At 39.0% G+C, this 26,037-nt stretch overlaps 1 protein-coding gene across 1 annotated transcript; it reads left to right on the top strand.

Moving 5' to 3' along the window:
* Window positions 1-44: 44 nt before the first annotated feature.
* iqch (IQ motif containing H) lies at window positions 45-26,037 on the top strand. Its single transcript, XM_057347898.1, has 21 exons — window positions 45-312; window positions 482-604; window positions 702-805; window positions 921-990; window positions 1,071-1,190; window positions 4,923-5,040; window positions 5,213-5,320; window positions 5,818-6,005; window positions 7,554-8,081; window positions 9,081-9,147; window positions 9,893-9,976; window positions 10,073-10,251; window positions 11,614-11,886; window positions 12,367-12,561; window positions 17,126-17,246; window positions 17,360-17,646; window positions 21,817-21,981; window positions 23,500-23,625; window positions 23,717-23,778; window positions 24,194-24,302; window positions 25,484-26,037. Exons 1-21 carry the CDS (start codon window positions 262-264, stop codon window positions 25,634-25,636), a joined length of 3,231 nt encoding a protein of 1,076 aa, XP_057203881.1. The 5' UTR covers window positions 45-261; the 3' UTR covers window positions 25,637-26,037.

Raw genomic sequence — 26,037 nt, 5'->3', positions numbered from 1 at the left:
GCGTGTTAGAAACCCTTCAATTTGAGATATAATTTAAAGCGTAGACTATTTCTAGCAGAACTGGTCGTTGAGTGATACACGAAATAGGACAAAATAGTTAAAAAGCAAAATATTCCTAACCTTTTTCCCCATGGAGAATGACGCGTTGTGTTGCCATAGCTACGGCCAGACTATTGTTGAGAAAAATAGTAGGCACTTGATACAAACAGCGACAGGACAATTAGAAAATGTTTATGTGACCTGAAAACTCATTTAGTTGAAATGGCGGATGTCCTCAAAAATAAGGATGATGTTGGACATATTTTAGTACAGGTAATTTGTAGTTACTAAAGAAAAACGTTAATGAACAAAAATATCAGTATATCAGTTGTTGAAATGTGAACTATACGAAGCTTAATTGTTAAGTATGCCGGGCACATTAACCTACACATTATATAATGATACGTTTTATGAAAAGAGTTTTGAAGAGTTTTTGTGTTAGGTGCAGGATGATTTGAGGCAGCTAAAAAAAAATCTTGTTCGACTTACTGTGCAAGAAAATGGAGAGATTTTGGACATTCAAGCTCTGGATGCAGCCATTAGCCGGACAGAACATGGCATACGGGTATATCAACTCTTTTTTTCTTAATAACCTTTCTAAATATACAAGATTTTATGGAATGCTAAGCATCACAGATTCTTTATAAATCCTTTGCTTATAGAGACATGCAGAAGAGCATCTGAAAACCATTAATAGTCAGGTGCTGACTCTACCGTGTATCCAAGAGCCTGAAAAGAAGACTGCTACTGCCAAGCTTGTTACATGGTGTGTGTGTGTGTGTGTGTGTGCGTGTGTGTATAGTTATATAATAATATTTTAGCAATATTTCATATGGATATAAAATCATATGTAACCTTACACTTTTTAAACACTTTTGTAGGCAGCCACCATATGACACAATACCACGTCCTCATAAAATCCAGATTACTGGTGCTTCACCAGGGGAAAAGGTATTCTTCACCTTATATAACACTTTTTGGGTTTTGTTATTTTTAGCAGATTCTGTAACCTGTTTCCATCTCTTCAACAGCACAAGTCAGCGTTTACCATGCGTCTGCTGAATAACCCATATCACCCAAAGAACAAAGAGATTGTGCAGCAACGTTACGGGATCGAGCTACCTCACTTGCACAAAAGATCTGGTGCCACTGTGAGTTCCCAAATAAATGATTTTATCTGAGGGATGAACATATGATGGTGTGATTGTCAATAGGTTGTTTCACCTCTAACATGCAAGTTAGAATTGTCCGATCTTTATAGTTCTTTTGTTGCTGTGTTTCCTACAGAAAGAATAGATGAACCCTGCGTGAAGTTGACCAAGAAATGCTGGTCCTGGTTATATATTTGTGGTTGCTTTTGAAATCAGCTTTTATGCTTAATGTTTATTGATAGTGTTGATTATATGTTGCCCAGGACTGAGTGTTAGCGCAACGCCAGCATCTGTCTCACGAACCCCATAAGAAGGAATGATGGGATCGGCGTGTATTAATAGATGACTCCAGTCACTTTTCTTACAAATGGGAGATGCGGATTTGAAGGTCACCTGGTTTGGCAGTGACAGCTGAATCTGTTTGTTGGTAAACAAATTAATCTTTCCAAAGGTCACCATTTGTTTTGGTGCTCTGTTCCCCCCTTCTGCTTTCTGCCGCCGTTCTTCCTCTATCTCCTGCATCCTCTGTCTGTCACTCGCGTGGAAGCTGTCACGTTGTTGAGAGGAAGGTATGAGACTTGGCTGGTGAAAGCGGACAAACGCAGATTGCTGCACATCAGCATTCTTCAGAGGACGGCCACCGCCTGATTGCGGTTGTATGGGCTGCTGCTTTACAGCTGTCTCAGGACAGGCATTGGTACCTGTTCCTGCATGCCAATAAGACAGCCGTGGCTTATCCAACTGGCACACGCTGGCGCTCTGCCTGCTGCGTCGCTACGTCTATGCTGTCGGCTAGTTCTTCGGTGTGCCTTCAAAGGAACTTCTAGTCTCTGGAGTTTTTTTTGTAGATGTCCCCCTGTACCACTTAAACAGCTGTGAGCCTCCAAACCACTTTGAACACCTGGCTGGTGCTGGTGGTCTGTCAGCGAGCTCAGTAGTGTGACAACAGGCAGGCCAGAGAACGTCAGGGGGACGAGAGGGGGAACAGCAGGATGAGGAGATGACAGAAGGGCTCTGTCTGGCACGTGTCCACAGCTTGGCAAACTAACAGTGCTTTCATTTATATATTTTCAGTAAAATGGCTGAATTACCTCTGTGATGATGCTGTGCGCATTGCTATGATTAATGCATAACCTACTAATCCCATAATATCGGTGTTTTCTACACCAGTGCTTTTCAGCATACAGCCCTCAAACTGTCTATTTGAGGCCTGTGTTAAGGTTTCATTATCAAAAAATATACAGAAACATACAAGAGTAAAAATGTATAAACATTAAATATGTGAATTGTAAGGTGTCTGTATACTGAGGTACAGTAGTGGCCAAAAGTGATGTCCGGAGTGCATATTTGTATGTAGTATTTGCTTTTAATGCTTCATCAGGTTCAATGAAACTATCAAAATATGAGCTGTATGATATTTACAGTATTTGAAAAAACTAAAAGCTCACAAGAAATAAAGCATGCATTGAGAATTTGATCATTTATTAATATTTGTTGAATCAAAACTTTCCTAATGCTGAGCTTTATTTTACACTCCATATGCATCTGCGCAACCCGCATACACAATTTTTATTATATCTTTAATTATGTATTCAAATAAAAGGCTAAAATATCAATTTGGTTGGACATCACTTTTGGCTACTCCTGTTTGTATAAAATTGCTCGGTTGCTGAGAATCATGGACAAACAGAGGAATATTAATGTAACATAAATGCAGCATTCTCTTAAGATAGCTTTCTCAAAATAGCGTCTACTCACCTCCATTTAGTTCATAGTTCACCCAAAAATGGAAATTCTGTCATCATGTCATCACCCTCTTGTCATTTCTTTATGACATTCTTTCTTCTGCAGAACACAAAAGAAGATAATTTGAAGAAAGTTAGTAGCCGAACAGCACTGGCCCCCATTTACTTCTATTGTATGGAAACAAAACCAATGCAAGTGAATTGGGGCCAGTTAACAACATTCTTCAAAATATCTTCTTTTGTGTTCTGCGAAAGAAAGAAAGTCATATGGTTTTAAATGTCAAGAGGGTGAGTAAATGATGACAGAATTTTTATTTTTAGGTGAACTAGTATAAAAACTAATTTGAGGCACCCTTAACTTTTTAGAAAAGAGTAGTCCTGTTCTACTCCAGAGAATTTCATGACTTGGTTTTAATAGGCTGTAAATTTTCTGTAGATAACACATTTTCATAAACCTCTTTGTCTTCTGAAGTGACATTGTCTTTCCTCGGGTAATGTCTAATTGTCTATACTCATAAAAGCACAATAAGTGAGGTTTTATCTGATTCAGATGTTAACATTTCGCTGGTTGTATTGTTAAAATTAATGGTGAATTATACGAGTTGCCAAATGACTATTACGAAATCCTAATTATTGCATTATTTTTGTTGAGAGATTAATGTGGACAAGCCTTTCATCTGATTTATGCATTGTTATATGATAATGAGAAGGTACGACCATTTTAGGCGTTGCTCTGATGGAATTTAATTCTGGGGGATTTCAAACAGCTGTTCACATGAGAGAAGGTACAAGGAAAATAAACGGAGCCATGCTCAAAGTATCCAGAACGCATTGCCAGCATGTGATTGATTGCTTCAGGGAAGGGGGATTATTGGCCAGTTTACAATGTCATTAACTGCCTGTATTTTAGCTCCAGCTTTATTTTAATGAATGCGGAAAATCTGTTGGTTGTAATCACACAACATCACCGGTCTTTCTTCTAACAAACCTGCGCTCGCTTGCGATTCGCAACAGCCAGTCGAACGGAGAGTAAGAGAAACAATATTTCTTGACATCTACAAGCTGCCACCAGTCTGATTAATGGATGGTCGTCTCCTAGCCTTTTACAACAAAGTTTTGTTTGGTGGGAAAACTCTGGTCAGTGACCCGAAGCTAATAGCATTCTCCATGAGCGAGTTATTGAACGAAATATGTTCCCTCTTTTCTTCTAGTATTGGGTGAATGGAGGCTTTAGAGCCTGCAGGCAGGTCTATTTGCCCCGTTGAGACAGGGCAGTAGGTTAATACCCTTTGTTCTGTCACTTTCAATACAATGCTGACCTTAGACCACAGGGCTATCATTCAGTAATTCCTCCATGTTTGGACAGTGTTTTATTGCCTTTTGAAGACATGCCCATTACTTAGTTGTACAAGTTCAAACTGGCTATATTACAGCTCAGGTGTGTCACGGATGTTTGCTTGTGTGTGTGATTTTCAGATAATGTTCCTGGATCAACATCATGTTTAAATAAAAATCAAAAATCAAATAGAGTTTAGGGCTTGACGTTGATAGTGTTAGGTTTAAGGGGTTGGTTAGAGATTTGGACTGTGTTTCTTTGACAGTTATTCCAGGCCCAACGAAAAATGTTGATACATGATCACATCTTGTTTCAAATAAGTCATGACATCCCTAGGACTATATGGAGTCCATTACAAAAACATAAGAGAATATACTGGAAAAAATAAAATAATGATACATTTCTATATATTGGAACCAAGTGCTTATATTTTTCAGTATATGAAAGTATGTAAAGCGCCCATTTCCTACTTTTACTGAATTTATTGTATAAACAATGTATTATTCAATATTTGTATATATAAATGATTTCAATTTTTTTAAATGATTTAATTGACAGTAAATATATAGCAAAATATATTTTCTTTGCATAAGGGATGGAGTACATAAATACGTAAATTAGTAATTAAAACATACTGTTTTGCCTTTCTAGATAGGAGCACAAAGAGTGATCACTGGATCCACTGTTGGAAATTTAGCCGCAGTACAAGGAGGCCCGTCTAAACATCTCTACCCCAAACCCCCAGCCTCTGAAGAGGACAGAAATGCAGGTATGAACCCACGTGAACCTCTCATAAAATTATGCATTGCACTCATCTCATTTATTCATAGTTTGTTTGTGGATTCTTTTATGTGTTCAGATGTGATAACTTAGAGTTCTAAAATATATTGTGTGTACAGATTTTCTCCAGAGAGTGTAACATTACCTGCTTGGTTTTTCAGGCGATGCAGTGCTGCCCTCAGCAGCTGACCTCTCATCAGTTCAAACCCCAGCACAGAGCAAAGCTGTCCATTTGCTCAAGAGAGAGGACAGTGGCCAAACTAAGATGGGTCAGTCTATTTTCGCAATGTCATTACAAACTTGCGGCCTACATTTCAAAGTTACAAAGTTATGAATTTATATATTTCCAAATGCTTTTACTTTGGACAATTTTAGCGTAACGAAACAAGCTTTAAGTTTGAAGGGATAGTTCACCCCAAAATGAAAATTCTTTCATCATTTACTCACCGTCTTGTCATTTTCAACCTGTATGACTTTGTTTCTTCTTCAGAACACAAAAGAAGATATTTTAAGGAATGTTGGAAACCAAAAAAGGGCGGTACCCATTGACTTGCATTGGTTTTGTGTCCATACAATAAAAACGCATTGGTAGCGCTGTTGTTCAGTTACCAACATTCTTCAAAATGTCTTCTTTTGTGTTCTACAAAGAAAGTCATACAGGTTGAAATGACAAGAGGGTGAGTAAATGATGACAGAATTTTCATTTTTGGGTAAAGTATCCCTTAAGACAACCTTTGAATATAATGTACTTTAAATGTGATAATAGATGAGCCAGAAAAGGCATGTAAATGGCAGATAGATGTGAACAGAGAGGATGGAATGGCCCTTGGAAGGTCAGCAGAGGGTCCAACATCCAGCACCATGCGGACTCCACCTCCAACAGCTGCCTCCATAAGCTCTGAAAACAGAGTCCTAGCTCACGGGTTAGCCCGACTCATCCCGCTCAACCCACAGGTATTATCTTTACTATTGAGGTAAATAATTTAAATAAATAATAACCTCTTTCTCTATCAGTCTCTCTTCCTTCTCTGCTGATGTCTCCGCTGCGAAAACTCAGTACTAACACTCTAAAATCAACAACTCGCCTGTCTCTCGTACTCTCTTTAAAACCTTCTCTGCTCTTCTTTGCCCGCCTGCCCCTTCACCTGCATCGGACTTAACAGCTGATGATTTTGCATCTTTCTTTGTAAAGAAAACGACCACCATCAGCAATCAGTTCTCAGCGCCACCGCCTCTTGAACACACCCAATGCCTGACACATGCTCGCTCCCCTCTTTCTCTCTCTTATCTGAAGATGACGTTTCCAAGGTAATTTCTTTTAACCACCCGACTACCTGCCCGCTAGATCCCATCCCCACCCATCTCCTCCAGGCCATCTCTCCAGTGGTTGTTCCTGCTCTGCCCCACGTTATCAACTCGTCTCTCACCACTGGTACATTTCTTTTCCTATCACTGCTATGCAGATGATACACAACTCCACCTGTCATTTCAGCCTGACGATCCGACTGTTTCTGCACGCATTTCAGCATGCCTGAGTGACATTTCGCTCTGGATGAATGACCATCACCTGCAGCTGAACCTTCCAGAATGGCCAGAAACCTGGGAGTGGTAGTCGATGATTAGCTAAACTTCACGGATCATGTTGCCAGCACCACCCGGTCCTGTTGATTCATCCTCTACAACATTAGGAAAATTAGACCTTTCCTGTCCGAGCAAGTCCTAGTCCAGGCTCTTGTCCTGTCCAGACTGGACTTTTGCAATGCGCTACTGGCCGGACTCCCAGCTTGCACAACCAAACCTCTACAGATGATCCAGAATGCAGTGGCAAGAGTGGTCTTCAATGAGCCGAAGAGAGCACACGTCACTCCTTTCTTCATTAGGTTACATTGGCTCATATTTGCTCGCATCAAATTCAAAGCTCTGCTCTTGGCCTACAAGACCACCATTGGTTCGACACCCCCATATCTTCACCATCCCAAAAAGGGAAAAAATCACTCTCACGTACCTTCTCTGGATCTGTTCCACATTTGGAATGATCTGCCCGCTGCTACAAGATCAGCAGATTTTGTAGCCATCTTTAAGAATCGGCTGAAAACACATCTCTTCCGTCAACACCTGACCGATTAGTTCTGCCTTATTATTTCTTTTCTATTGTTTCTATCCTTAACCTTAACCTTAGCTTTGTATATTGTGGTAGGCTATTTGAGACCGGTTTTACTGCACTTACTGTATGCTTTTTGTTGTTCCATTTGCTTCTATTGTTTACCTCATTTGTAAGTCGCTTTGGATAAAAGTGTCTGCTAAATGAAAATGTAAATGTAATGTTATTTATGACATTTCATGATTTCAAATGTTCTACCTCTACTGCCAGGGACCTTTTATAATGATGACTTTTTAAACATCAAAACCTTAATTTACAGCTGTTTCCAGTTGTTTTTGTGGTGTAACAGTTTTCTCGACTTCCTCAGTGTTTTTATTTAATACCCATATCTCTCTTTATAGAATAATCCAATGCCTGTCAGCAAATACCCTTTCACCATAGTTGAGGGACAAATAAATCCCAGTGCTCCAGACTACCGTAGGTTTAAAAAGCAGTACTGTTTGTGCTGGGGTGCAATTGTGGAGACTTTGGATCAACTGCAGCGTATGCTGTTGAACTTTGCTGTGCCACTGGCACGGGTTTGCGGGGAACGTCTTGCATCTTGCGTGCAAGGCAGTGATCTTGCCCGCAACTCCGGTGTGGAGAAGCTCCTGTCAGTGCTGGAGAACCGGGATGAGGTATGGAACCTGATGTGTCAGCCCGGCCAGCGTTACAAAGGCAAAGGGGGCCATCAGGCAGCGGCTGTGCGCATCCAAACCTGCTGGAGGCGTTACTCTGCCCGGGCCGCCTACCTGCTCAAACTTCTTCCCAAGTGGGCGGCACAAACTATTGCCATGTCCCTGCTGAAGCGTGCCAAACTCAAGCGTTTGAGGAAGAGCCTGGAGGCCTCGCGTCTCCGCCACCTGGAGAATTATCACATCAGGGCAAAGGTGAGCCATATACATATGTTAATGAGTGTGTATTGGGGGCGAATTACATGGGGTTAAAGGGTTAATTTTATGTTGTATAAATTATACTGGATAATTTTAGTTTAACGTTTTATATAAGGCACGCAATTTTAAGCACAGAAATTAGATTTACGGGGTAAGTAAAGTTCACATACTGACTATAAACCTATTTACCTATTTGAATCTTTTTTGTTATTTTGACCAGTTTGGCCCATTTCAGTTTTCTGCAAGTAAATGTAAATAAAACCTATATTTTCATTTGGAAAATGAATATTGAAAATATATTCTATTTATTACAATTATATTGAATAATATAAGGAATTGCTGCTTTACATATATTGAAAAATGTAAGCACTTAGTTCCAATATATGGAAATACATTATTTAATATACAGCATTATATTTTATAATTTTTGTTTCGTATGGGTAGTTACTCATATTACCGAAGATATTGTTCAGTTAAAAAATCAATCTCAGCTTTGCTTTGAGATACTAACACATACATGTAATCTCAACTTTTTGCACAGACCCACATTTATGTTACATTTGTCAGAACAGATGTTTCGTCTGTATTGTCATTCCTGTAACATCTTTATGGATCTACAATGTCTCTTAATTAGTGCCCACATGTTCATTCATTCTCGCTGTCACTCACTGTGAGAAAAGACACAAGCTTGTGTATGTTTCCACCCTTTAAACATTCACATCCTTTTAATTAAGCCTTAATCTTCCCCTGGCAGAAAGCTTCATGTAGTCTGCTAATTGAATTAATAGAGGGAAGATGTTTCTAAGTATGCACTTAGCTGATTTAATTAATGTGATTTATGCTTGGTTTGTCTCCATGAGACCCAGAGAGAAAGACGAGCATAATTTCCTCTCTTTGCTGCCACTGGTGTGCCGACAACATGATAAATCCATGTGCTACTGGGTGCTGTCTGTCACGATCACTTTTATTCTATAATCTCCTGTCTTTGATTCACAGTATTTGGCAGCCAACTGGAAACACATCACCTGCTCGAAAAGGACCATCATCCACGTCCCATCATTGGGTAATTTCTTTACATGTCTTGGTCACATAAAAGAATCAATCTGAGGTGAATAAGCAGGTAATATTGCTTGGTTTATGTCACTCAGACCTGCACTGGTTATTGGAGATGATGGAGAGTTTGACTGTAATCACAGGCAGATGGAGTGTGATTTTGCACTGGGGGTGGCTGAGGAGAGGCCTGTGTGAGCTCAGATAATTAAGAAGTTGAACCCTATTGTTTTTATTGCTTCGCTCTGTTAGTTTGGATACATTTAATCATTTGAATATAGAGATAAGTCTTTAGAAAAGCATCCTTTTCGAGAATTTGGTGTGCCCTGACCTGTTATTGATTTTTATAGACAACAAAGAGAATACACTTCTTACATTTACGCTTTTGGCAGCCACTTTTCACGTTATTTACTCACCCTCATGTCATTCCAAACTTGTATGACTTTCTTTCCTCTGCAGAACACAAAAAAAGATATTTTGAAGAATAACATTGGGGCTTTATTAACTTCAGTTGTATGGACACAAAACCACATGTTTAAAAAATATATATTTTGTGCTCCACAGATCACACAGATTTTGAATGACATGAGGGTGAATAAATGATGACAAAATTTAGATTTTAGGATGAACCATCCCTTTATCTCTCCTGCTCCTCAAATGTTTCGTCTGAGAAAAAAAGATGTAGATGCATTCTTCACTTACTCTTATAATATTACCGTTTTAAAGTTCATTTGAAATCATTTTAAATTGTTTGACAGGATATTCCCAGGCCCAGCGTCTCAGTCTGAAGGGATTTGATATACTGCAGAATACCCAGATGGGCAGACTGTGTGACATCAGAGGTATAGCGGGAGCGACACAATGTGTTATTGTGTAATGAAAGCTGATTGGTAACAGATGCATAAAAGCAAACACATTATTGTCGGTGTCATGTACAGATGAGAAGGTTGAGGTGATCTATGTGTCTCCCGTGGCCCTGGGTGAGGATGTGCTCCAGTACTACACTCATTTGATGGGCCTGCAGGCAGCGATTGAGCTGGGTGATGCGTCTGCCCCTCAGGCCAACTGTGCCAAACGCTTTACCATCTTCATGCCAGAAGCACTGGACTATTTCTCGGTATGGTGTACACACACATTTATTCTTCTGTCGTGGTGGGGACTTTCTATTGCCTTTATAACCCTCACACCTTTCAAACCTGTATGACTTTCTTTCTTCTGCAGAGCACAAAAGAAGACATTCTGATGAATGTTGGTAAATGAAAACCGTTGACCATTGACTTGCATTAGTTTTGTGTCCATACAATAGAATTCAATGGGAGCCGGTTTTTAGTTACCAACATTTTTCGAAATATCTTCTTTTGTGTTTTGCAGAAGAAAGAAAATCACAAAACTTTTAAATGACAACAGGGTGAGTAAATGATGTCAGAATTTTCATTTTGAAGGTAAACTATTCTTCAAGCACTTTAACACTGTTGGTCCCCACGTCATTAAAATCTGTCTAACAGGCTAAGTGTTTAAACGCTATTTATCTCCCTTCTGAAATGTAATAGTTAATATTAACAAGAGAGTTTACACTAAGGTTGGTCTTGGAAAATGTGGTGGTCTATTTTTGTCCTGTAGAGGGCGTCAAAGGCGACCTGTTTATTTACGTTCTGCAGTTCACCCTTAAATGAATTAGCATGAATGCAATGATCTCTCCCTCATGTCTACCAAAGACCCTGATTATACAAGTTTATTTCCAGCGTTTATATATATTAAGCAGTATGATGAAGATTATGTGCAAAATTAAATAAGCGACATTGTTTATTCAATAAATAAATAATGGCAAATATGAATTCTGAAAGTCAAAATGTGCAGCACAATATATTTGATTCACTGCATGTACTATATGCGCCGTAGGTCTGACTCTTGTGTTATTTATTGCCGCTTAGCAGCACGCTTGCCTTTCGATTTCTCTCCGTGTGTAAACTGCCAGTAGACGTGTCAGCTGGATAAATCTCTGTTAGCCATTACTGCCAGCGTGGCGTGCCAATGACAGACGGGACAATTCCGTTTGGATCAAACATACAGATGTGAAGTAATTAGTGCTATCCCCACAGAGCCCATCGCTAAGCACACAGTAAAGACAAGAGGGGACGGAGGTGTAGGGCCCTCAGTTCTCTTTTATCAATTTAACGTGTTGGTGTACAGGAGAGGTCACGAACCCTCTGGCTGTACGTAATGGGCCCAATGTGCGTGCAAGCGCTCATAAATTACAACTATGGACAAAGGGAGGGGTAGGACCTTAGAGCTAGAGTGGAAAGGACAGTTATTTATGTACACAAAGACCTTTGAGATTTCACCTTCTGGGATGAAAATGTACATAGCAAGCATATATTTCTTTAGACGTGTTATATGTCTATATTTATGCTTACACCACTGTTTATAGAGAATATACAGCAGCGGTTTGATATGACCATTATCCCACAATGTGTTTCAGACCAAAAACATGTGTTTGGCTTCTGTCCTGAAGTACAGTCCACGAGCACTAAAGCGCATCAAGAATTTGATCCAGGGGAAGCAGGCCTACATGATCGGTGGTGTCACTCATATTGATGAGCTGGCTGTGGCGGATGAGCTGGGAGTTCCACTTTTGGGCACCGAGCCTGCAGTGGTCCAACTATATGGGAGTAAATCTGGAGGAAGACGCATCTTCAGCAGTGCAGGAGTTAACATGCCTCCGGGAAAGTGGGACATATACACCCTAGAACAGGTCAGTGTTTCTGCTGTACCATTCCAGTTCATGCATTTGGCATGTGCTTTTATTCCAACCAATTGACGGTGCATTCAAGCGCTCTAAATAACACTCTAAATAATCCATGAATGTTATACCTCTAAATGATAGTTCACCCGAAATTGAAAATTCTGTCATCATTTACTCACCCTTACAGTATGTCCTTTAAAACCTTTATGACTTTCTGTCTCTTGCAGAACACAAAAGAAAATATTTTTAAGAATGTTGGTAACCGAACAATATTGGCCCCCATTGACTTCCATTGTATGAACACAAAACCACTGAGACATTTCTCAAAATATCTTCTTTTGTGTTCCACAGAAAAAAACAGTCTTTTATAGCTTGTACAGGTTTTAAATGACATGACGGTAAATAAATAACAATAGAATTGTTATTTTGGGGTGTACTATGCAACCCTTTAATATTAGTATTTACTTATGTGTCCTGCCTCACTCTCAGCTTTATGAAAGTCTGGCCCAGTTGATGACTGAACACATGGAAGTGCAGCGATGGCTCTTCAAGATAGACAGTGAAATGGGTGGACGAGGAACAGCTTATTGTGACGTCTGCCACCTAAAATGCCACCCTTGGGCACAAAAACAATACAAACAGCATGGACCAGTAAAGTGGACAATGTTGATGGCTGAAGTCAGGGTAAGACTGTTGTACTTTTTTGTTTTAATTAGTTGATATAAATATAACATTCAGTTATCATGTTGAATTTTATTTTTGCGAGAAAATAAAGATGAAAAAATCCATTATTTTATCCTTATTGAACTGTTACATTAAATGAATTGGGATCACCTTTTTTAGGGCATCAGATGTTTTCCTTTCATCTTTTCATAATAGCAATGTTAAAAACTACCAAACATTTAGCAAAATCAGAGAACTTATTAGAGCAGAAAAAAATGTCTGTGCATTAAAGGCAGTTGAGAAAAATTTGATATCATTTGAGCGCAGTTACGCTATGCAAATGCACAGTCTGCATAAGTACGTGTGTATTGTGCAACACTAGCAATGCAGAAGTATCAAGTGGCTTGTTTTTAAATGTGAAATGAAATGTGCCATTTCATTTCTTTTGCTTATGCAGCTACACTTCATTCACAAGCCCTATTCATAATAATTTCTGCTTTGCCTGGTTTTATTATTTATGCTTTGTACAAAACGCACTCAATGACAAGCCTGTCATTATCGACCAAGGCCAAACTTTGATGCCTTGTTCATTATTCATCTAGAGAGTGCTTATGTATTAGAGTTATGGAAAATTAATAATGAGTCATTTGAATTTTAGCATATTTATGTATTCAAATTCAAGTGTAATTTCCTCCACACCCAGCATTTGTTCTGCGCGTTAATATCACATTGGTTTAATCCGCCTAAAAAACGTGTTTTGCCATTAGACCGTCAGCTTTGTGTAAGCTACTTGCAGGGTTATCATCATATATACCTTTCTAGTCCAGCCTCTTATTGTGTCTTTTCATATTTGGGGCGAAAGAACGGGCCACGTGTCCTACCCCCAAGCTATTAGCTCAGTCCCTAATTCACAATGAGGCCGAGTGAGGAATCTGGGGCTGTAATTGTGGTGGCATTGGCACTGTTAATTACAGAGGTAAGCGGTTGAGGCCCAGCCAAGCCCCATTATGATAACGGCAGCGAAGGAGCTTTAAATGGGGGGCTCTTCACCAGCTGGGGTCCCAGTGAGAGAAGAGAGAGCTGGGGCCTGATGAGCTGGCCTGCACCCTTAGGGCTTCTGGGCCATATGGAAGCCAGAAACGGCCTTTATTCAGCCTCTTCAACCTTTTTAATCAATGGCAAGCTCTGCTAACAGAATGGAGACCACAGAGGTTATTTCAGCGTGTCATTCATTTTCTACAGATCTGTATTCACTCTTTAGTGGCAATTTTGCAGTTGTGAAGGGCCCCTTGCGCCAGTAGCCTGAATTTCGCTAAATGCTCACAGTTGTGTTTATGGTCGCATATGTGAATACCATTCCTTTGATTTATGTACTTTTGTTGTTTGTTATGCTCATTACGTTTTATCTTTATTACTCAAACCTTTATTTCAGCAGCAAATGGTGAGATATTGTAGAGTAGATTTATCAGTCTGATGTTTTTAATTGCAGGGGTAATAAAGGGTAAATATTGCCTTTTGTTCTTTAAGTAGTATGTGTAATGCATAAATTTCAAAATGCACATACGATGGCCACACTCAGCGTAAATACACAGGGAATTATTATCACGATTTAATCATTATCAGACTGCAATTATCAGTGCTGGGTGACTTCACTTAAGTTGTGTGTTTGGCTTTTGCTGTAGTTATAAGTCATATGGTTTTAAATGCTGTTTTGTCTCTCCAGGGAGCTGTCTTTCAGGATAATGCATCCTTTAATTTCTCCTGTCAGACCCAGCAACAGAGCACTATGTTTAGCCCCCTCCCCCCTCTATTTACCCTATTTGCCGCATGCATATTGTTTAATAATTGATTGTGTAAGGAGACTCTTCTAATGCAAAGGGAAGAATACCAAACCCATGTGGCCCCATAAGGGGACAGCCAGCCGTAGACAGCTAGAGAGAAGTGTGAAAACAGACCTAGAGGCGGTGTAAAGAAAGAGTGTGTGATGCATGGATTGAAGTGTGTATGGGGGGCCATACCCTGAGGGGTGTTTCAGCCTTGGGCGAGCCTCGAAGCTATTCACAGAAGATGGGGTGGACTCGCACACTTTTCACATTACGAACATGCACATTCTGCCCGGACATGGGTCATTAGACACGAGGCAGCATTATACTAATAGCATCAACAGATAGACAGATTGTCTCCTACTTATTTTATTCAATGCATGTGGGATTACATGTTGTACCGTATTATTTTATTAGATTTTGAATGTAACACGTTTTCTATATTCCACTTTGGTTAATGTTGCATTTTGGAAATCTGAGCTTTGTTTCATCCATTTCAGAATGTAGATTAGTATTACCTACGATAAAGCAACTTGAGTTATTTTCACAAGGCTGATGATGCCTAACATGGGATTTATGGGAAGGTTATATCACATATTATACAGCCGTGAAAAAATTAAGAGACCATTTCAAATTTTCATTTAATCAGCATTTCTAGATGTTTTGTGGCCATTCCAGTCCAGTGTCTGTTGAATTTTAACTAAATCAAACCTCAGGAATGACAAAGTCATCCAATATAAAGCATGACAAGACACATGAAAACTGTGAAAAAATTGAGGTAATCACATCAAAATATTTTTGAACTTTTCATAAATACATTTACAAATATTACTGTTGTACTGTTGTAGCATCTTTTTTGTTATTTTGACCTGACCAGTTTTCATTTTCTGTAAATAAATGCAAATAGAAACAACATTTTTATTTAAAATTTGGGAGAAATATTGTTAGTAGTTCACAGAATGAAACAAAAACACATACAAAATAGTAAATTCAGATAAACTGAAAATGGCCTTTGACATGGTCTCTTAATTTTGTCCATGGTTGTATATAGTAAATATACACGTATAGTTTTCCTGAATCTTTGAAAAATTGGGGGAAATTATCCAGGCTAGGAGTGACTTTTGATTACATATAATTTGTATGTTAGTAGGCATGATAAGGGTTAAATCTTTAAAGAGTTAACGAACAAGCCTCATATCTGGAGAAATGTTGAAAATGCACGGAACTGAAATGTGCCCCGATACATTGCACTTCCAATCACAGAGATCAAACAGCAATCACAGCACACGGGAGATGTCTGTTTTATTTTTCTATTGTCAAATAGCTCATCTTTATGTGGAAGCCAAGCAAGGCTTGAATCCTCTCCTCACAGTACAGTTCGCAGTTTAAGTCCAAATAAAGAATGACAAAAATAATTCCCTCTCGCTTTTCTTTCCTCCCCGCTGTTCGTGTGAACTGCATTGGCAAATTCTCTGAGCGCCTGCTCTTTTGGGGGGGAACGCGGGCCGTTTCCCTACACTTTTTGCCGCGCCATTGTGTGCTTTATGGCTTGTGTCGGGGTGAAATCACAGCGCAGCGATTGACCCTGGTTCTTATAGTAGTTGAATATGATGATGGCTGTTTCATGACTGGAATATCAACAGCATCTTCTCTCTCCCAATGTCACACGGCTTCTGCACTGATGCCAGTGGTGACATTTTTTTAGGATTATAAATTGAACGGAATTTTTTTTATAAAGATATGAAGAGTTAATTTTTGCAAAAACAGATAACTCTACATTTCAAAAATTTCAAAAATCAGGTTTTTTGATTCTGCATAATTAATATCAATCAAACGGCAGTGGGGTTGTTTCGATTTTGTAAAAAAAAAACATCTAACTAACTAACACAATAAAAACATGATAACATGATAAAAAACATGGTTTGTGAAAGCTGTTAAAAATTGTGTTTTTCATATATTATTGATTAATTCTAACCAGCTCATAGAACATAAATGGCCTTTTTCAAAGAGAGAACCTTTGACTTACACAATTGTTTAATTAAAAGTAATCCTTTAGTAAATAGTTTTCAACCTGACCAGGTTTTCTCTCTTCTTTGTGGTGGTTTTGTTAGAAACGCTTTTAATATACAGTATGTGCCATTTCTGTTTAAAGTACAGTAATTTCAGTATGTACTTGTGGACTTGTAGCCCTCTACACACTCTTCATTTGTAAGAGGTCATACGAGGTGAAATTCCTTTTTTATATTAACTAACAGGTTTTAAGAGACACTCACAGAAAGTCAAACATTGCAATTTACAACATAATTAAGTGTCAAAGCCATTATGGTGTTTTCTAGTTACAGCAACAAGGGCTGTATCGATCAGAAACAACCCCCGATTGATCTCTTGATCGATTGGCATGCATAGGTATTTATCTCCCAGAATGTGTCTGGTCTTATAGGGACAGGTGCACTTACTATTGCCTTCAGTTAAAGCTATTAGTGTACTGTGGTAACGGGCTGTCAATCACCCCCCCCCCACACACACACACACACGCGACTGCTGTCTGCGCTTTTGTGTGGCTTGTCAAATAAAGACACACTTCACTAGTTACTGCTTCATCAGGAGTATTGACACTCTATGCTGTATGTTTTATACATCAGGCTCAGAAATTGCTTTATAGCATGTGGGTCGATACTTTGGTTATTTGTGTCTTTTTCAGTGTAATTCTGTTTATTGGGTTTAGCACAGATTCACTATGTTTTTCTTCTCATTTGATGCAGGAGCCGGTGATGATGAAGTTCTTGCAGGAGGTTCCTCATCTTCTGGCCTCCCATGCATGCCCTGTCAACACGTCCTGCTATCCCACCTGGGCCTGTTTCTTGGAACACTTCCTCAAGGAAGGTAGTTAGATCTCATTTGAACCAAATACTCATATCTCAATGTAATCGGTTCATCTGATTTTCGGATCGTGCTTCATGTGTGCTACCCTTTTTTGTATCCATCATCTTCTCCAGGAGGAGTAATAGAAGCCTATCCTCCCTCAGACAGTGTGACATGTCTGACTGTGGATATGTTGGTGGAGCCAGGGGGAGATGTACGCTTGCTGTCTTGTGGAGATCAACTGCGTGGCCCCAGCGCGTTGGAAGTGGTGGGCTGCACCATGCCCCAGACCTCCATCTGTTCTGATGTCCTGCACTCCATCTGCATTCGTGTGGCCCAGGCATGCCAGCAGCGGTCCATCATGGGCCACCATTCGCTGGATCTAGTCACCTTCCTGGAGCCCACCAACCTTGAGCAGCAGGTTAGAGAGCCAACCGAGTCTTTAAAGGTCCAGTGTGTAATGTTTTGGAGGATCTATTGACAGAAATGCTATATAATATACGTAACTATGTCTTTCGAGGTGTATAAAGACCTTACATAATGAAGTGTTATTACCTTGGAATGAGTTATTTCTATCTACATACGGGTCCCCTTGCTTGGAATTCGCCATGTTGTTTCTACAGTAGCCCTAAACGGACAAACTGCTCTACAGAGCACGCTACGTAAACATGTTATCTCCTTTGGCAAAGTAGCAAAAATGTGCCGACATGTTTGTCCTGTGTCAGTTGCCGTAGTGCTGGGAGGGTTGGAGTGAGCCGTTGGTTGCTATTCTCAACCTCACCACTAGATGCCTCTAAAATCTCCACATTGCTCCATTAAGACACATGACAGCATCATCTAATGTACAGTAGTGTTGATAGATTGTACTTTCAGGTACACTCTTAAAAAAAAAGGTGCTTCGAAAGGTTCTTCGATGCCATAGAAGAACCTCTTGGTTCCACAAAGAACCTTTAACATCTGCAGAATCTTTCTGTTTCACAAAAGGTTCATTGTGGCGAAAAAAGGTTCTTTAGATTATAAAAAAGTAAGAAAGAGATGGTTCTTTAAAGAACCTTTGGCTGAATGGTTCTTTGTTGAACCAAAAATGGTTCTTCTATGGCATCGCTGTGAAGAACCTTTTAAGCACCTTTATTTTTAAGAGTGTAAGACCGACATTCACATATGAATATGATCATATATAAGCTAAATCAAATAAACCTCAGGAACATTACATTCACATTCATGCATTTGCAAAATACAAAGCAACTGAGCATACAAAGTATACGTTTTATCAATGTGTGTATTTCCCTAGTATTCGAACCCATGACCCTGGTGTTGTTAGCACCATATACCACCATGTCAGCTACCTAAAGAATAAAAATCCCAGCTCTGTGTATCATCATACAAGCCCTGTCAGAAAGAAACTGACCCTTAAATGTCAATGGTGTGGTTTACAGCTGTATGAAACAGAGTCTGTCGTTAAAACGTTGTTTAGATGAGATCTGACATGTGGTGCTCCTCTGTCAGGTCTTTTAACACCGCTCTCACCCCGCAAGTATGAGCGCTCAATCTTCTGGTCCTAGCTCTTATTGATATGTTAAAGGATCGCTCCTATAAGATCCCCTTAGGAGCCGTACAGATGAGAGAATGACCAGGGGAGAGAGCGGCTAATGTGCCAAAAGGCTATCTAATAAACTGTCAGGTTTTATTGTGTCAATAAACTAATTCCCATTTTAAGGCTTTGGCCTCTGACCTTACAACACCCCTGCTATGTACTGGTGTCAGATAGAAGGTCAGGCTGGTGTGTCTTGTCCACAGACATCGGTTGGTCACTGTCGTGTGCCGTGATGGGAGATGGGAGATTATGGTGTTTTTTCAGTCCATGTTATTGTTGTAAGGTCAATAAAATGCCTACTGTACATTTGGGCTTTGTCATATTTTGCTATTCTTTGTCTACATATACTTTAGTTGGAAGGTACATTGAGGATAGAATCAGGGATTGAACACTTTGAAAATGAATGTGTCTACTAGCATGCCATACATTTCAATGTTTGGTTTTCCTTGCATCTGTTCCAGAATATACCTGACAACTGAAAAATCTCAGTTGTAGAAAAAGGGAGGGGGATATACATTGAAATAAATAGTCTAATGTGGAAAAATAGCATGGATCTGACCTTCACTGACCTTACTGTTTTAGATATTGATTTAGCCATTTTTCAAAACATGTCTCTCTAAATTTAGATTGAGTTATGACAGTATCCCCTGTGGAAATGTTGCACATACCACAAATGATAAGTGAGCCCAGAAATGATTATAAAACTATTCAACATGATGCATAATTAATTAAGGTGCTTTGATGTTTATCATTGATCCCTGCTGGGAGATGAAAATCTCTTCTTGTGTTTTTAGTGGTCCAATACCCTTTACCACTAGAGGGTGACAGAACACACTTGCACTACATTATACTCATCTTGTGCAAAAAGTGCCTCTCAATGCATTTGTTGAGATGGATGGAGATGGATCCTGATGGATGGATGGAGATGGACAGCATTAGGTGTTAGTACTTGGAAAATAAAGCAAAGTGCAATGTACCCCACCTTTGTGAGGCAGTGCGCAACTTCTTTACACATGTAGCTCTGAATTATGCACATTGTGGTGGTAAAATAACATAAAGCATTCAACACAGTTCAAATTATCTGTCTGTTTATCACTCTGAAATGGAAATTGTATTTCCACATAGTACAACATGCTACTAGTAGAGATATATTTTCAAATGAATGTCACATACTTCTGTTTTAATCATCAGCTCGGCTGGCATGCTGTGATTTTAAAATAGATGATTGACTTTGGTAGGCAGAGAACGGCAGCGTTTTGAGATAAATTAAGGAGGAATCTTCTCGTGTACAGAAAATTTCACACTTGATTCTCACATAATCTACAGACAGAATAGTTTTTACTCTTGCAAATGAAAGTAATTCGTATATGCTTCTGATTGAATAGCACCAGGAATCTGTATATTGAGAATTCACAGGATGAATTTGATTCGGCGTGTCTCATCGAGAACAAACTGCACACACAATTAAAAGCGACAAAAGGAATTCAGAGAGATAAATCCAAACATGGCTGTCCCATCAGAGGCAGGCCGCTCAACCCGACCGGTGCTAACCTGTCTCTATTAAACATCAATTTACATTCAAACCTGTTGCTAAAAGCAGGCTGTATTTTTTCGTATGTGAGGGGGAGATGTGGGTCGCATGTGTTTGCCCTTGCAGGCTTGTCTCACATTGTGTGCGGAGGGAGGCTCAGCTGCAAGATTGCAGTTTTTAATGAAAGTGAAGGGCTATAGAAGACAGGTACAATCTGGGCGTATATATCAAGCGCTTTTGTTAAGGTTGACAATGAAGCCGGCTTGGCTGATTCTTCGGACTGGCTAAATGGTCCCACCTCTCCCACAAGCACAGGTATTAACTATGGACAGAAGGCACGGTGGGATAAATTCAGCTCTATAATGAGGTCGTTCTGTGAGGCAGGACACCTCTGAGTCCTGTTTCCAGAGGTCATCGCTTGACTCACAGGGGCTTATTTCTGACATGGGTTTATTTATTTTCTGTTGCTTAGGTTTTAAAGAGTGGTTATTTGGAGAGTCACATTTTGTATTAGTTATTTTTTGCTGCTGGATGCTGGCAGAAAATGAAATGCGGTATTAAAATTATATTTGGGATGGAAGCCCAAAGAGAAAATAGTCATTTTCATGAGAAAATCAAATATGCTTTTGTTATGTCGAGATAAATAAAATGGGAAAAATGAAGGCTGCTGTACATACATACTGTGCATCATCAAATAGTTTCCTTTCTGAATTGGAAAAGACAGAACCAGACAATTATAAAATATCGGGTTATAAAAACCCTTTTATACTTTATTTTGTAGACTTCAAGTAATACGTGATTTGTGTGAGTTGATTGTATCTCAGGTGAGTGAATGTTGGTTAGACTTTGATGCCACGATCAGAAAGGGATTTCAGCAGCCGGCCACCATTTGCATTTGCTGGCAGGAGCGTTTAGGTTGACAAATAGGGATGACAGGAGAGTCAGCCAACTGCCACTTAGTTATTAACAACTCCTTCACTGGTGATTTATTTGCCAGTTTTTGAAAAGAGTGCATAGCTATTAGATTATTATCAGGGAAAATTAGCCCGGTTTAAGCATAAGGCCACGACTGGGTCTGACCCCTTAATATCCTTATAATGATGCCATTAACCATACAGATGTGAAGCGAGTCTCCAGTTGGGCTTTAGACACAGTGTGTTTCTCTCTCTCTCTCTCTCTCTCTCTCTCTCTGTCTCTCTCACACACACACACACACACGCACGCACACACACGCACACACACACACACGCACACACACGCACACACACGCACACACACACACACACACACACACACACACAAAGTGTCACAGTGTCTGTGTCATGTTTTGCATGGGATCTTTCCTTTTCAAATGACCAACAAAAGACTTTTGGTGTCTTTTACAGACTAAAAATAGTTTGATGGTTATATATAATTTATTTGTTAGTTCTCCTAACTCTTTTTTTTGTGTGCTGTGTTTACTGTAGGTATGGGCTTTTGATCTAGACCTGGGCTACAGTAACCAGTTGGCCATGACACAGCTGATGCTCATGATGACAGGAGGAACAATGGACTGCCGCACCAGTAAACTGGAAGTCCCGGTCAGAGATATGAAGACATCTGTGCAACAGGCCAGAGTAAAGAACAAAGCTGTGAGAATCTTTTTTAAACTAAAATATGCACTCATTGTCTGGATTTGAAATGTATATTTAAAGTATTTTAATGTTATTTTGGATAGTACAGTGACCCTCTCAAAGGGACAGTTCAACCAAAATTAAGAATCGTCATCATTTTCTTATCTATTTCGTTGCAGTCCTGCAAGGCTTTCTTTCATTTTGGAGTTGAACTGTTCTCTTCTATGCAATGAATGTGGAAGTGAATGTGAACCCATGTGGATGGAGGCCCTTATGTCAAGTTTCAAAACATTATAAATGCATTGTAGAAAAGCTGTCCCAATTTCTTGTGCTCTGAAAATTGAAGTTATAATCCAGAGTTGTAGTCACCATTTACTTTTCTTTTATGACAAATAGCAACTTGGACACTTTAAATGACTCCTTTTGTGTTCCACAGCAGAAAAAACTTTCAAGGTTTCAAAAAGACATAAAGGTGATCAAACGATGACAGAAGTAATTCCTTTAAAAGTTAATGCTCTTGAATGTTTTGGTATGCCATTATCTAGAATGTGTTCCCTGAGACTGGACCGGAGAGCAATAAGGGTCCTCCACTGGATATTATCCCGATAAATCACAGCATCCATAAAGATTGATCCTAGCTAAGCTTTGTTGTTTTATTTTTGTTAAATACAACTAAACTCTGTAATTACGCTTCCGAATTGATTGGTGTTTAGATGCTGAATTCATTATCATTTTGATAGATGAGCCTAAATAATCAACCCATAAATAATGCATACCATATTTATTATGCATGTGTATGCATGCCTGAGCACCTCATCAACCTGATGCCAGCCCCCAAACAAAAGAGTTCCTTTATTAGCGGCAAACCGGAGTTTACGCTTGTTAATCTGCGACTTGTATTATTTTATCAAACATTCATTTAGTTTGTATGTGGCGGTGTCACCCAGCTCCTGCCTGCCCATCGTAATGGCTCTGGCTTTGGCCATCATTTAAGCAGAGAATATTGCAAACACAATTAAATCCCTGCAGGAATGTCTTTTTATTGTTGTTTGAGGATAGCGGGTTTGACAGCAGAAAACGCAGTTCCACAGAAGAGAATTACTCATCCCCTGCCGACAGCGAGAGGGCTTTACCCTCTGTTTCGTATTTGTCACTGAGAATATGCCTCATGCCCGCTATGTGTCCTGTGAGTCTGCCACTCTTAACTAACCAGCTCCCGTGACATTCTCTCAGGCACATCCTTTATCTCCCCTGTCTGCGAGCATTGTTGTGTTTTAGAGGAAACCTCTCTGTTCTTTTATGCGGTATAACCTAATAACACACGACTCGGTCTCCCCAGTGCCCCATATGACTGCGAAACGAATGCCCCTTTCTCCATGTGGGCTTTTGAAACTCTTCTATTTGTTTTTAGTGCGGCTGTTATCTCTACACCCCTGAGGTCAATTTATCATTTAGATGTGCTGGTAATTTTTTTTAAACAGAATCGCATGCAATTTTCTTTCTCAACTCTCTCTGCGCTGCCTTTGGTCTCCACAGCAAACCTCAGTGACCAGTCGCTTTGCTGTGATGGCCACACGACTCACGCACACCAATCTTTCTTTGGTGTATTATAGCACATTTTTTCTGATGTGCAAAGCGCAGGGCATAGGCTACGATGTCAAGGTAAAACCTCTGCTTTCCTCCCATAAATACAACTAAAGTTCTTTGAATTCAGAACAGGTGTATTTATATGCAGCTTCTACTAATGTTTCAGGAAAGAAAAGGCACCGTGTTCGTCCTCCATGACAGCAAAGATAGAAGGAGCCTTGGCATGCTGTGAGTCCCCATAAAAAGAAGGCAAAAGCTTTTTAGGCTCATCTTAAATGGGTTTTATTTTCTCTTTTTCTCTTCCCATTACCATTAGAGGTATATCTAGACCTTGAGCACACTCCCAAGAGCAGGTTAAACATTGTGTAGTGAATACCTCAACTGAAATGTGTCAGTACACAAAAATACAGCCAAGTAGAATTAAAGGCATTTATCACATAAATCCTATAGCTATCCCATTGAAGCCCCGCATTCCTTCCTCATTTCTCCCTGAAGAATAGCACAGTCTTTAAGGCTGAAAGTTCTCATTAAGATCCTTACAGCCCCAGCAGCCAAACAAGGTGATTGTTTTTTTGTTTTTCTCTGATGATGGTTCTGGGGGATCATTAGTAAACTCGTTTGTTTCCGTGCGTGTCGTTAACAGAACAATCTCGGAGCATCTCCCGGGAGCGCTGCTGACCTTTGCTCGGAACCTGTCAGTCATTCATCAGGAAATATCAGCCCCAAATATGCAAGGAACAAATAATTTCAAGGTATCCTGTTGAAATAAGAAGTGACTCAGTTTATTTCTTAATTTAGTCTTGAATGAGATGTTGTGCTATTGTTGTTGTCCATCAGACATGTTTCATATTTGTGTCTTTGTAAGTAAAGCATTAGATGTTTTTATTTGGTTAATTGGTTTGGTATTGAAAGTTTTATCCATTTAAAGAGGATTTTTTTATGTGTGTGTGGGGTGACCAGATCTTTTACACCAAGTCACCTTGTCAAGGTTTTTAACATTACATTTTAAATAGTCATACGAAAATAGCAATAAATAAATAGCAACAGGTTTCTTAATTGTTATTTACATTTAAATGTACAGTTAATGACTTGCTGAAAAAATCATTAGATTTATTATTGTTAAAATAAAATGTAATTTCACATATAACATTCACACGCTTCTGTGCTTTCCAAATCTGATCAGAAATGTAGATTTACATATACAAAATTTATAATTACAGGGACATAAAAACACCTAATCAGTATTTTCACACATTTAATAGACTTCTTGAATGGACTTACATCATATTTATATATCAGAACATATTTATATGTGCTTAGTTAATTGATGAGATACTATAACTGGTCTGGTCATTCCATACATTAGTCATTGTTTAGTTCAAATTTTACTTTAATTTGACATGAGATATAAACAGACTAAGATGTATAGCACAATAAACTATTTGTCACTGTCGTATCTAAAAGGGCATTATTCCTAGCATTGTATATAAATATTTTTATTATTACTAGCATTGTATATGTAGTTTCGTTGTGCTTAAGAGACAATAAATTGTAAGATACTTGAAGCTCCTATTCTGCTAAATTATTTTTTCTGCTGCTTTTGGTCACATGTGGTATGGGCATATTTTTCTTCAAGCACATTTTGTAGAAAATGTGTCAATTGTGTGTCTTAATAGAGCCCTATACAATACAAAACGTGTTCATTTAATACTACTCAAGGCTTAATCTCTTGCCATAGTATCTGAAGAGTAGCCATTATAATAAAACACTGTGTACATTGTTTAGTGACATATCCAAAATTATTGTATTTAAAACACTACTTAATGTATTTCAAAGGAATTAGGAATTCTGATTCAGTGTGTAGTGGCTAGAGGTTGTAAGAGTCAAGATCACTTGGCATAAACATTCTAAGGTTCTCCTGTTGTGTGTTTAGGACATAATCAATGACATCGAGGAGGTCATAAGCATGACCAAACAAAACCAAACCGAATCTCAAGAAGAGGAGGCGATAACTGCAGCTGGACCAGACCAGTTATCATCTCATATACTTCACAAATCAGCCTTAAATGAATTAACACACTTGTAACACAAAAGCCCCTACACATTTGTTATAATGCCCCAAAATATTTCTATAGACCACTTCGGAAAACGTACAGAACACTGGTCCAGAAGAACTTCCTGTTTCAGTTTTTAACACTGCACAAACGTTTAAACAAAATAAAAACAGCTAAACATTTATAACCGAATCAAAATGTTAAACAAATATCTTTGAAATGTATGTACACATATATATATAAAGATTTTAAAAATTAAATAAAAATGAAACCGGAAGTGCTGCTGGACCAGTTTACATTAAAAGGAGACACTTATATGAATTAATCTCTTTTTTAATGGAAGTTTCTTTTTTTACATTTTGTATTAATCTAAAATATGGTAGCCTATATATTTCTTTTTAAAATGCCAATAACTAAATAAATGGAAAGATAA

This window comes from Triplophysa rosa, linkage group LG12 (genome assembly GCF_024868665.1).
Source record: "Triplophysa rosa linkage group LG12, Trosa_1v2, whole genome shotgun sequence".
In the NCBI taxonomy this organism is placed as follows: domain Eukaryota; kingdom Metazoa; phylum Chordata; class Actinopteri; order Cypriniformes; family Nemacheilidae; genus Triplophysa; species Triplophysa rosa.
Note: the sequence above shows the minus strand (reverse complement) of the source record. Positions and strands in the feature narration are given on the sequence as shown.

What these genes read in the sequence shown, in the direction of transcription:
- iqch (XM_057347898.1), top strand. Translation starts at nt 262, where the DNA reads ATGGCGGATGTCCTCAAAAATAAGGATGATGTTGGACATATTTTAGTA. An exon ending in TGAAGAGGACAGAAATGCAG is followed by an intron (nt 5,041 to 5,212) that starts GTATGAACCCAC and finishes TTGGTTTTTCAG; the next exon opens with GCGATGCAGTGCTGCCCTCA. An exon ending in CCACCAACCTTGAGCAGCAG is followed by an intron (nt 17,647 to 21,816) that starts GTTAGAGAGCCA and finishes TGTTTACTGTAG; the next exon opens with GTATGGGCTTTTGATCTAGA.